This window comes from Mustelus asterias, chromosome 8 (assembly GCF_964213995.1).
Source record: "Mustelus asterias chromosome 8, sMusAst1.hap1.1, whole genome shotgun sequence".
Classification (NCBI taxonomy): Eukaryota; Metazoa; Chordata; class Chondrichthyes; order Carcharhiniformes; family Triakidae; genus Mustelus; species Mustelus asterias.
This window is the reverse complement of record NC_135808.1, coordinates 2,799,647-2,813,065: the sequence shown is the minus strand read 5'-3', so window position 1 is coordinate 2,813,065 and position 13,419 is coordinate 2,799,647. Positions and strand designations below refer to the sequence as shown.

General features: G+C 44.5%; 1 protein-coding gene across 1 annotated transcript; it reads right to left on the bottom strand.

Moving 5' to 3' along the window:
• Window positions 1-371: 371 nt before the first annotated feature.
• Window positions 372-12,766, bottom strand: LOC144496765 (V-type proton ATPase subunit G 2-like). The gene is made up of 3 exons (XM_078217291.1): window positions 12,666-12,766; window positions 5,682-5,782; window positions 372-2,914 (listed from the first exon to the last, which is right to left on the bottom strand). Exons 1-3 carry the CDS (start codon window positions 12,745-12,747, stop codon window positions 2,741-2,743), a joined length of 357 nt encoding a protein of 118 aa, XP_078073417.1. The 5' UTR covers window positions 12,748-12,766; the 3' UTR covers window positions 372-2,740.
• Window positions 12,767-13,419: the final 653 nt, after the last annotated feature.

Sequence of the window (13,419 nt, the reverse complement as noted above, 5' to 3'; positions counted from 1 at the left end):
ACTGTTTCAGAGTCTTTGCATATATTTTGTATCATGTGGTGAGCATGGTGGCCCAATCGCCCCCAAGTTTGAAAGCCTCTGAAACAGCACTGACTCCTCAGGAACTTGCCTTCAGTTGTACTTGCTGATTCTCCAGTTCCACGAACCTCATGAAAATGTCGACCACTTCCCACTGTGTACGTGACACCCCGGCCATGGCATGGGTGGCGACCACGTAGTGGGTCCCAGCAGAATCCACTCTGGGCAAGCTGCCCAAAACACGAGACAAACAGCAAAACCACCTTACATAATGCATTGCAAAGCTGTGGGTGCGTTCAGAAACCACTCAAATAATTGTCATCCACTTAACATTTATTCACAGTAACTGGTGTACCAAGAGACTGACAGGTTGGTTTGAGGAATTACCAAATACAATCCTCTCCATATTAACACACTGTACACCAAGATGACTGTAACTGCATCTACATACACTGCGTAGAAACTGACGAAAGAACGACTAAAAGAGCATCTTATGTGTAAAACATTTGTTGTAACATTTCAGAAGGTAACACTGTCATTGTGAAATAAGTAGCATGCCATTACTTCGAAGAAACGCGATGAAAGAGAGCTTATTTTCCTTTGGCTGGCAAAACATACTTTGATGTTTAAATTAAAAATGTTCTTTCTGCCAAAATGCAAACATTAAGAATTAAAACTGCAGCAGTTGCACAGCAAGTAGAAGCAGGAGTAGGCCATTCGGCCCTTTGAGCTCTGCCATTCCTCCCCCCCCACATCCCTTGATCCCTTTAGCCGCAAGAGCTATATCCAATTCCTTCTTGAGATCAGACAACATTTTGGGCTTGGTTGATAGTGGCAAGGGAAATCAGTAATGGCAACTATGATGTCAATGCCAGAAGCGTATGTTTATAGGTGGAAGGCATGGAAGACTAATTCATTTGGGAATCGAGCATGGCCCTTGGTGATTTCAAAGAGGTTTAGTTTGTTCTTTTAGTTTCTGATATTGCCAATCTTGTTGCAGCCTTGAGTGTGTTGCCAATCATTTGCTCTTCACTGCATTACTAATGGAACTACTGATTAAGTATGTAATAAACAAGCTTATACTGTTCGATTATCATGCCATCTCCTTCCTTTCTAACACATTATATACAAAGTATTTTATTCTCTTATATTTTACGACAGTGTAATACTTGTTCTTGCCTATGGCTCATGCTGATAGTTCCTTTTTAATATATTTTCCTGACAGCAGCCTCTGCATATCACAATTTGATTGTTGTTCATCACCTGAGATTCACGGTGGCTAATTCAAACTAAGAATGGAGGCCCAAGTCAATAGGAACAAATATCTTGTAAGTATATTAGTTGTGATTGTAAGGAATGAATTGTAACAAATGTGGAAATTCTTTGTTAGTTCTTCTTATTCATTTGTGGGACATGGGTGTCGCTGGTTGGCCAGCATTTATTGCCCATTCCTAGTTGCCCGAGGGCAGTTCAGAGTCAACCACATGGCTCTGGAGTCACATGTAGGCCAGACCGCGTAAGGACAGCAGATTTCCTTCCTGAAAGGACGTTAATGAACCAGATGGGTTTTTATGACAATCGACAATGGTTTCACCAGTAGATTCTTAATTCCAGATTTTTAAAAAATTGATTTCAAATTCCACCATCTGCCATGGCGGGATTCGAATCCAGGTCCCCAGAACATTAGCTGAGTTTTTAGATTAATAGTCTAGCGATAATACCACAAGGCTATCACCTCTATATATATATATATATATATATATAAAATGGCAAGTTCATTGGAGCTTGTGGTGAGGCAAGATTGCATCACCTTGGATATTTGCAGTTCTATCAGTATTTATGGAATCTAATACGAGATCATATTCATAGTTTAAAATCATCAAATACCTTCCATGTCCATTAGTCGGATTATTAGAATAGGTTTGGCCTGCATAGCTGGCTAGTACCACACCAGCATCCTGCACCACAGAATGTTATTGCACCTGCGATGATGCTTCACATGCTAAGTTACTAACCTCAGCTGTGCCTCCGGAGAGAAGGGAAAGTCAGAAGGGAAAGTCAGAAGGGAGGCTGCAGGCCATCGACAAAAGAGAAAAGTTGCAACTTAAACCAGACGGGGGAATGAAGGGAACATACCAATGTGAACTGGGACAGGGAAGAATGGTTCGAGTAGGAACTAGGCATGGACTCAATGGACCAAATGGTCTCCTTCTGAACCGTAATGATGCTGCAACTTTTAGCGATAGTGTGATATGCTGGTGAGAGCTCGAAGAATAGCTCTGTGAATGAAGAGGGTGATTAATAATCAACTTAAAAACAAAGTAACAATGTTATTTTGCCCAGGAGAATCTGTATCTGCAATTTTTCTGCAAGAAATGACAGGAAAACTCCTAATATGGCAACTTCTGTAATTCTCAAGAATTGGACATAAGGAATTGAATGTTGGATCTAACAGTGGTGACGAATGATTTTCTGTTGACACTGGCTCTCTACGTATTTTACATTTCTTTATGCATTCTGAATTGTTACCATGGAATAACTGGAAGAGACGCAATCATTTATAACGCACAAGGGGGTACATGACAAATGGGGCAGGGAAGTAATGCTCCAGTCAATCATGACTTAGCCCAGAAGGAGTTTGATTGCTTTGACGAGAGGGTATAGCATTATCGGTGAGGCCCTGGCGATGGTGCAGTTGTGGATTGTCATGTTCGATGCTCGCCTACATCTTAATGCGATAGTTGTGATGAATTTCGGGCTTGATGTCACACACCAGCGTCAACAGTTGGCGAAGGACCTTCTCCTTGTTGCGGTGATGGTTGGCCTGCATTGCCTGGATCTTCTGACGTGTCTGTTGCTCCACCTCCGCTGCCAAGTTACCTTGGGACCCCATGACCTGTGTCACAATAAAAGGGAAAAGGGAGAAAATTAGACAAGACCTTGATGCGATTCCTAAAAGGGAATTGAAGCTCAAATTATCTCAATTGTTGTTTTCCTCAGTGCTTTCAAACACTCAACCTGCCTCATTACTAAAATAATTAATGCTGATTTTCACCCCTTCTTATTGCTTTCCTGCCTTTTAGGCATCTATTTGCTCTAAGATCCCACATCTGAGGTCGTTACTCACGTATGTGTCTTGCGACTGACACACAAGCTTTCGGAGCTCTTAGCCCCTTCTTCAGGTGAGTGGGAATTCTGTTCACAAACAGAGCTTATAAAGACACAGACTCAATTTACATGAATAATGGTTGGAATGCGAATACTTACAACTAATCAAGTCTTTAAGAAACGAAACAATGTGAGTGGAGAGAGCATCAAGACAGGCTAAAAAGATGTGTATTGTCTCCAGACAAGACAGCCAGTGAAACTCTGCAGGTCCAAGCAACTGTGGGAGTTACAAATAGTGTGACATGAACCCAATATCCCAGTTGAGGCCGTCCTCGTGTGTGCGGAACTTGGCTATCAGTACCCGGTCACGGGCATTCGGCCTCTGATATTCGGGTAAGCGTTCTCCAAGGCGGCCTTCGCGACACACGACAGCGCAGAGTCGCTGAGCAGAAACTGATAGCCAAGTTCCGCACACACGAGGATGGCCTCAACCGGGATATTGGGTTCATGTCACACTATTTGTAACTCCCACAGTTGCGTGGACCTGCAGAGTCTCACTGGCTGTCTTGTCTGGAGACAATACACATCTTTTTAGCCTGTCTTGATGCTCTCTCCACTCACATTGTTTCGTTTCTTAAAGACTTGATTAGTTGTAAGTATTCGCATTCCAACCATTATTCATGTAAATTGAGTCTGTGTCTTTATAAGCTCTGTTTGTGAACAGAATTCCCACTCACCTGAAGAAGGGGCTAAGAGCTCCGAAAGCTTGTGTGGCTTTTGCTACCAAATAAACCTGTTGGACTTTAACCTGGTGTTGTTAAACTTCTTACTGTGTTTACCCCAGTCCAACGCCGGCATCTCCACATCTTGCGACTGAGACAGGCAGTCTATTTGACTGGTGAGGCATCGCAATCAAACTCAATTCTCTTCTTGGGTCAATGTGGGAAGAGCCAAGTTGGTGTTTCAAGCATAACTCTTTGTCAGAACTGAGAAAGATGTTAATGTATGTATATAATATATAATATAATAGAAATGTCCAGAGTGTTATCTGTTCTCTCTGCAGATGCAGACTGACTGAATACTTGTTTCCAGTATTTGTGGGGGTTTTTTTTTTGCTTCTTATGAGACATTTGTCACCAGACACTGACAAGTGCAGTTTCAACAGCAGCCACTGGACTACGATCAGGAAGTTAACAGCTGCCTCCTTAACCCCGGCACATTTCAGTCGATTGCAATACCTTTATCACAGTTCCAGGCTGCTAACTGAGCACAAAGTGGAGATTAAGCAAGTGCATTAGGTCACTTACTCAGTCTGAACTCATTGGTCCCCAAGGCTGCTTGAAGCATTCCACTTATATTTAGTCATGTCACAAGTAGGCTTACATTAACACTGCAATGAAGTTACTGTGAAAATCCCCTAGTTGCCACACTCCGGCACCTATTCAGGTACACTGAGGGAGAATTTAGCATGGCCAATGCACCCAACCTGCACGTCATTTGGACCATGTGGAGTCAATCCCACCCAGGCCCTTTCCTTGTAAACCCACGTAATTCCCCTGATACTAAGGGGAAATCCCACCCAGACCTCTTCCCCATAACACCAAGTATTTACCCTGCTAATCCCCCTAACCTACACATCTTGGGACATCAAGGGGTAATTTAGCATGGCCAATCCACCTAACCTGCACATCTTTGGAGTGTGGGAGGAAACCCATGCAGACACGGGGAGAACGTGCAAATTCCACACAGACAGTGACCCAAGCCAGGAATCGAACCCGGGTCCCTGGCACTGTGAGGCAGCAGTACTAACCACTGTGCCACCCTATAACTGAGCAATCAAATACAGCACATTGATGCTTCAATATGCATCGAGGCAATCAAAGCAGTGTCATTCTTTTGGTCATTCTGGCGATCTGGGCTTGGCTAGCAAGGTTACCTTAATTGCCCAGAGGAAAATTGGGGAGTCAACCACATTGGTGGGGGCCTGGGGGTCACATGTAGGTCAGACCAGGTAAGGATGGCAGATTTTATGGGTGCCACGGTGGCACAGTGGTTAGCACTGCTGGCTCATAATGCCAGGGACCGGTTACAATTCCGGCCTTGGGCGGCTGTCTGTGTGGAGTTTGCACATTCTCCCCGTGTCTGCGTGGGTTTCCTCCGGGTGCTTCGGTTTCCTCCCACAGTCCAAAGATGTGCGGGTTAGGTGGATTGGCCATGCTCAATTTCTATTTAGTGTCCCAACACAGGTTAGGGGGATAAGTGTGGGGGGGGGTTACGGGGAGAGGGCCCAGTAAGATGCTCTGTAGGAGAGTCAATGCAGACTCAATGGGCCGAATGGCCTCCTTCTGCACTGTCGGGATTCTACGATCTTGTTCTGTCAAAGCATTCATGGATCTGGGGGGCTTTTGCAATAATCTGAAAGCTTCACAATCACTCTTGCTGGCAGCAGCATTTTAGCTCAAGATATTCTTAAAACGGAATTCAAATTCTCAAAATGCCAATGTGGGATTTGAACATAATTACGAGCCCAGGCCTTTTTCTTGCACATTGCTCACCGCTTCTTGTTTATGTCTGAAGTCCTTCTCTCTCTCCAGGCGGTACTGTTCAATCTCACCCTGTGCTTCCTCCTTAGCTTGTCTCAACCTCCGTGCCTTCCCTAAAACAAGAATAGAAACGGTTCACGTGGTTTAAATCTCATTAACCTTTCATTTACATGAATCTGAAGTGCCGTAACCTCGCATTTACATACATTTGAAGTGTGCAATCTGTTATTTAACTGATATTCCAAAGTAGTAACCTCACATTTGCAGTGGTCTGAGTATAGTAACCTTCCATTTATTCTCTATACAGCAACTTACGAAATTGTCCACTTCTTTGAAAAAGCGATCTCTCACTTATCTGATTCTAGACTACAGTAATCACTGGTGGTGGTGTCTTACAGTCGACTCAAGGAGTCCGATTTGCTGTACTTTTTACATGCATGTTGTAGTCTGAGCTATGGATGATGATGGTAGACACTCCAATGTTTCAATCATAGAATCCCTACAGTGCAGAAAGGGGCCATTCGGCCCATCAAACCTGCACCGACAACAATCCCACCCAGGCCCTATCCCCAGAACCCCACATATTTACCCTGCTAGTCCCCCTGACACTAAGGAGCAATTTAGCCTCCTCCTGCTCCTATCTCCAATGTTTCTATATCCAATCAATCTAACCTGCACATCTTTGGAGTGTGGGAAGAAACTGAAGCACCCAGAGGAAATGCACGCAGACATGGGGAGAACGTGCAAACTCCACACAGACACCCGGGTCTGGAATCGAACCCGGGTCCCTGGTGCTGTGAGGCAGCAGAGCTAAACACTGTGCCACTGTTCTTTTATCATGTGGCTGACCAGGAATTTCTCCTATTTTTACTGCCTGCAGGTTGATACTCAACGTGTTTGACTGAGTTACGAATGCACCTTCCTCGGCTACCAATTCGTGAGTCGGGACTCACACCTCGGGCTTCTGGCTCAGGGGCAGGAACACTATCCACTGCTCCACAAGTAGTCCCTAGGGTTCCATTATTTTGCAAACTTCTCACTTCAACAGCAAATGCTGGAAAATCTCAGCAGGTCTGACAGCATCTGTGGAGAGAGAACAGAGCTAGATGAAACGTTGGCTCTATTCTCTCCCCACAGATGCTGTCGGATCTGCTGAGATTTTCCAGCATTTTCTGTTTTTGTTTCAGATTCTAGCATCCGCAGCTTGGTATGGCTCGTGCTCTGCCCAAGACCGCAAGAAACTACAAAAGGTCGTGCATGTAGCCCAGTCCATCACACAAACCAGCCTCCCATCCATTGACTCTGTGTACACTTCCCGCTGGCTCGGAAAAGCAGCCAGCATAACGGAGGACCCCACGTATCCAGACATTCTCTCTTCCACCTTCTTCCATCGGGAAAAAGATACAAAAGTCTGAGGTCACGTACCAACTGACTCAAGAACAGCTTCTTCCCTGCTGCCGTCAGACTTTTGTATCGTTTTCCCGACAGAAGACTCTTTTGGAGTCTCTTATTCGATCCAGGTAGGTTTTTCAAGATGGATTATTTTGATGAGATTCTACCGATTGTACAGAACCTCATGGTCCAGAGACGCCAAGGCATGGATTGTCAGTATCCGGTGTCAGTTGAACGCACCCGTTTCAGTGGAGGTTGGTGTGTGAACAATGTGAAGCAGGGTCCTATCAGGCTTGAGAAATAACATCAGGCACTCGCCAGGTGTGGTGAATCTGGTATCCAGATGTGCTGAATTGGCAAGTCAGATGTGAAGAATAATATTTCTGATTAATTCATATCAAGATGAGTAATCGGCAACTTGGCTGAGTGAGTGGGCATGGCAGATGCAGTATAATGTGGATAATTGAGAGGTTATCCACTTCAGTAGCAAAAGTAGGAAGGCAGATTATTATTTGAATGGGTGTAAATTGAGAGAGTTGGATACTCAGCGAGACTTCGTGCATCAGTCGCTGAAAGTAAGCGCGCAGGTACAACAGGCAGGTAAGAAGGCAAATGGTATGTTGGCTTTCATGGCGAGAGGATTTGATATAGGAATATAGATGTTTTACTGCAATTGTATAGGGCGTTGGTGAGGCCATACTTGAAGTATTGTGTGCAGTTTTGGTGCCCTGATCTGAGGAAGGATGTCTTTGCTATAGAGGGAGTGCAGCAAAGATTTACCATGCTGATTCCTGGGATGGCAGGTCTGTCATATGAGGAGAGACTAAATTGGTTAGGATTGTATTCACTGGAGTTTAAAAGAGTGAGGGGGGAGGGATCTCATCGGAACTTATAAAATTTGAACAGGATTAGACAGGGTAGCTTCAGAAAGGATGTTCCTGATGGTGGGGGAGTCCAGAACTAGGGGTCATAGTTTGAGGATAAGGGGTAAACCTTTTAGAAGTGAGGTGAGGAGAAATTTCTTCACCCAGAGGGTGGTGAATGTGTGGTATTCACTCCCACAGAAAGTAGTTGAGGCCAAAACATTGTGTGATTTCAAGAAGAAATTAGACATAGCTCTTGGGGCTAAAAGATAAAGGGACATGGGGGGGGAAGGTGGGATGAGGATATTGAATCAGCCATTATTAAAATGAATGCTGGAGTAGTCTTGAAGGGCCGAATGGTCTCCTGCTTCTATTTTCGATGTTTCTATGAAAGACTTCTGTTTATATACTGTAGTGCTTTTCGTGACCACAAGGTGTCTCAAAGCACTCTGCAGCTGGTGAAGTGCAGTCACTGCTGTCCGGTAAGAAAGTAAGAAGTTTAACAACACCAGGTTAAAGTCCAACAGGTTTATCCAACGCCGGCATCTCCACATCATGTCCGGTAAGAAATGCAGCAGTTAATTTCTGCATAGCAAACTCCTATAAACAGCAGTGTGATTATAATCCAGATTAGCCGGCTTTCGTTAAATTAAATCGTGGGATCAAACACTGAGTCATAGAGGTTTATAGCATGGAAACAGGCCCTTCGGCCCAACTTGTCCATGCCGCCCTTTTTTTTAACTCCTAAGCTAGTCCCAATTGCCCACATTTGGCCCATATCCCTCTATACCCATCTTACCCATGTAACTGTCTAAATGCTTTTTAAAAGACAAAATTGTACCCACCTCTACTACTACCTCTGGCAGCTTGTTCCAGACACTCACCACCCTCTGTGTGAAATAATTGCCCCTCTGGACTCTTTTGTATCTCTCCCCTCTCACCTTAAACCTATGCCCTATAGTTTTAGACTCCCTTACCTTTGGGAAAAGATATTGACTATCTCACTGATCTATGCCCCTCATTATTTTATAGACCTCTATAAGATCACTCCTCAGCCTCCTACGCTCCAGAGGAAGAAGTTCCAGTTTATCCAGCCTCTCCTTATAACTCAAACCAGCAAGTCCCGGTAGCATCCTAGTAAATCTATTCTGCACTCTTTCTAGTTCAATAATCATCATAGAAATCATAGAAACCCTACAGTGCAGAAGGAGGCCATTCGGCCCATCGAGTCTGCATCGACCACAATCCCACCCAGGCCCTACCCCCACATATTTTACCCGCTAATCCCTCTAACCTACACATCTCAGGACTCTAAGGGGCAATTTTTAACCTGGCCAATCAACCTAACCCGCACATCTTTGGACTGTGGGAGGAAACCGGAGCACCCGGAGGAAACCCACGCAAACACGAGGAGAATGTGCAAACTCCACACAGACAGTGACCCGAGCCGGGAATCGAACCCGGGACCCTGGAGCTGTGAAGCAGCAGTGCTAACCACTGTGCTACCGTGCCACCCTTATAATATCCTTTCTATAATAGGGTGACCAGAACTGTACACAGTATTCCAAGTGTGGCCTTACCAATGTCTTGTACAACTTCAACAAGACGTACTGACTCCTGTATTCAATGTTCTGACCAATGAAACCAAGCATGCCGAATGCCTTCTTCACCACTCTGTCCACCTGTGACTCCACTTTCAAGGAGCTATGAACCTGAACCCCTGGATCCCTACCATTAGCTGAGTAAGTCCTGCCCTGGTTTGATCTACCAAAATGCATCACCTTGCATTTATCTAAATTAAACTCCATCTGCCATTCATCAGCCCACTGGCCCAATTGATCAAGATCCCATTGCAATCCAAGATAACCTTCTTCACTGTCCACTGTGCTACCAATCTTGGTGTCATCTGCAAACTTACTAACCATGCCTGCTAAGTTCTCATCCAAATCATTAATATAAATGACAAATAACAGTGAACACAGCACCAATCCCTGAGGCACACCACTGGTCACAGGCCTTCAGTTTGAAAAACAACGCTCTATAACCACCCGCTGTCTTCTGTCATCAAGCCAGTTTTGTATTCATTTGACTACCTCACCCTGGATCCCATGAGATTTAACCTTATGCAACAACCTACCACGTGTTACTTTGTCAAAGACCTTGCTAAAGTCCATGTAGACAACATCAACTGCACTTCCCTCATCTACCTTCTTGGTTACCCCTTCAAAAAACTCAATCAAATTTGTGAGACATGATTTTCCACTCACAAAGCCATGCAGACTATCAGTCCTTGTGTCTCTAAATGCCTGTAGATCCTGTCTCTCAAAATACCTTCCAACAACTTACCCACTACAGATGTGAGGTTCACCGGCCTGTAGTTCCCAGGCTTTTCCCTGCAGCCCTTCTTAAACAAAGGCACAACATTTGCCACCCTCCAATCTTCAGGCAACTCACCTGTGACTATCGATGATTCAATTATCTCTGCTAGGGGACCCTCAATTTCCCGCTGACTATTTGGGGGCCTATAGTACAACCCTATCAAAATGATTTGCCCCTTCTTATAGAACATAACAGCACAGTACAGGCCCTTCAGCCCCCAGGATGTTGCGCCGACTAGTGAAACCAATCTAAAGCCCATCTAACCGACACTATTCCAATATCATCCATATGTTTATCCAATGACCATTTAAATGCCCTTAATGTTGGCGAGTCCACTACTGCTGCAGGCAGGGCATTCCACGCCCTTATCTCTGAGTTCTACCCAGATTTTTGGATCATTGGGATCTCTTCTGGGGAAGGGGTGACCTGTTCAAGAATTACTCAGTTCTACCCATATAGACTCAGTGGGCAAACCCTCGGATTTATCCCCTCTCAGTGCTGCCGTGATGCTTTCCTTGATCAAAAGTGCAACTCCCCCTCCTCTCTTACCACCTGTTCTACCTTTCCGATAGCATCTGTACCCTGGGACATTGAGCTGCTAGTCCTGTCCCTCCCTTAGCCATATTTCAGTAATTGCTATAATATCCCAGTCCCATGTACTCATCCATGCCCTGAGTTCATCTGCCTTGCCCATCAGGCCTCTTGCATTGAAATAAATAATCTGGACTTCCCTTACTCTCTGTACTGCTTTTGCCTGATCTTTCCAGTACTAGAATTACTGACACTGCCTTTACTATTTAATGCGCTCTCTTTAACTTCTGTGCTGTCCTCAACCTTCTCTTCTGTCTCCCTACCGCTTTGGGTCCCACCGTCCTGCCAAACTAGTTTAAACCCTCCCGAGTGGCTTTCGCAAATCTCCCCGCCAGGATACTAGTTCCCCTCCAGTTCAGGTGTAACCCTTCCCTCTTGAACAGGTCACCCCTTCCCAGAAGAGATCCCAATGATCCAAAACTCTAAATCCCTGCCCCCTGCACCAGCTGGTATAAATGCAAGTCTTCATTTCAAGGAGCATGGGAGTTATCGCACTGGTAATAACTCCCATGCTCCTTGAAATGAAGACTTGCATTGAAACATCATCCCTTGTCATCGGCGTGAACCAAAGTGTTTCACGATCGATTAAATACTTTTGAAGTAACATTAAGGGCATTTAAATAGTCATTGGATAAACATATGGATGATATTGGAATAGTGTAGATTCGATGGGCTTTATATTGTTTTCACAGGTCGGCGCAACATCGAGGGCCGAAGGGCCTGGACTGCGCTGTAATGTTCTATAGTCACTGGTGTAACATGGGAATGTTGTAATGACAGGCCAAAGGTCACAATGTAGGGAAGGATGACAAAGGCTGGGGCAGTGGTATTGTTGCTGGAGTCCAGAGACTCGGGTTAATTCCCACCATGATAGTTGGCGAAATTTGAATTCAATAAAACTCTGGAATTAAAAGTCGAATGATGACCGTGTCAATTGTTGTAAAAAACCCATCTGGTTCACAGATGTTCCTTTAGGGAAGGAAATCTGCCGTTCTTAACATGGTCTGGCCTACATGTCACTCCAGCGCCACAGCAATGGGGTTAACTCTCAAATGTCCTCAGGCATGGTCCTGCCAGCGATGCCCGCATCCCCATGAAAGAAGCAGAAGAGACTCAAAGAGGTGCCCTTGGACACTGCCTGCTTGTTAATTACAGAGTAATACAGGCCAAGAGCTTTGCCTGACTGCCTGCCACTTTGATCTCGGAACAGTATACAGTATATGTAGGATTGGAGAAAGCTAAAACAATGGGGAGAGATAACAAATTAAATATTAGGGTAGATAATTTAAAGCAAGCTCCATATTTTCTGTGTCATATTATCTTGACAGTATGTCAACTCACATTTCTGGCAGGTTTCCTGTGGAGCATAAATCTTTTAATCCTTTTATTTCCTGGGTGGAAGGTTCTCACTGCACACTTTTCTAAGGTTCATTTTCATACATAACCCATACTTCATTAATTCTGGTTTATATGCTAGATGACATCGTATCTGAGACATAGAAACTGGTTAGTTTCAATAAATTCATATTATTTCAGATGGAAAATGGTTATTTTTAAATCCATTTAATGTGTAATCCTGTTAGAATTATTAATCTGTCCTGTGCCAAGTGCAAAAGGAAAACCTAAGTCTTTCATGGTGTGTGAGATGGCAGCAGACATCCATGGAGAAGACCTAGAGAAGCCAGCCATTAGAAAACCACAAAACAGATGCCATTTTGAAATTGTCTTGCATCTCAAATAATTAGACAGTACAATCAAAAAAAGATCTTACGTTTCCTGGCTTCAGCAACCTTCTCTGCAGCCCGTTTCTCAGCATGAAGAAGCTGCTGTATTCCTTGTGACTGGCTAGCCATTTTATTTCCTCTCTGCTCCTCTGCCTCTCCTCCTGGATCAGGTACCAGATGAGCTTGAAAGAAAGGTTCTTCAGGGTCCTAGTGCTTGCTAAGACATACTGACGACCACAGATTGCAAAAGGCAGATCACATGCTGTTTTTTCCCCTGTGAAACTCCTGTTGGGCACCAAAGGCTGTAGTACTGTGGTAAGCAAAGGAATGTCACCATTTAATCAATTTAACACCGTGGTTGTATATTCATTTGCAAAAAGATTGTCAAGAACTGACAGCTTTTTAAGGTGATTAAAGGATTTGATAGAGAGAAATTCTTTCTTTTTTGCTGGATAGAAAAGGGGTGCAAGAAGAGTCCAGAACAAGGTGGCAAATCTTCATAGAGAAAGATTGTTGATGGCTGATGTCAGGAACTGCTTTTTCAAAGAACAAAGAAAATTACAGCACAGGAACAGGCCCTTCGGCCCTCCAAGCCTGCACTGACCAAGCTCCCCGACTGAGCTAAAACCCCCTCCCCTTTCGGGGACCATATTCCTCCATTCCAATCCTATTCATGTCAAGTGGAAAAGTGAATCGTGTGGAGGACGGAGAAGATCTGCAGAGAGATTTGGACAGGCTGAGTGAGTGGGCGAGGATATGGCAAATGGAGTATAACGTTGAGAAATGCGAGGTTATACACTT

Coding starts and splice junctions, on each gene's coding strand:
- LOC144496765 (XM_078217291.1), bottom strand. CDS start 12,747: ATGGCTAGCCAGTCACAAGGAATACAGCAGCTTCTTCATGCTGAGAAA. Junction 5,783..12,665: donor GGTTGCTGAAGCCAGGAAAC/GTAAGATCTTTT, acceptor TTCTTGTTTTAG/GGAAGGCACGGAGGTTGAGA. Junction 2,915..5,681: donor TCAGACATAAACAAGAAGCG/GTGAGCAATGTG, acceptor ATTGTGACACAG/GTCATGGGGTCCCAAGGTAA.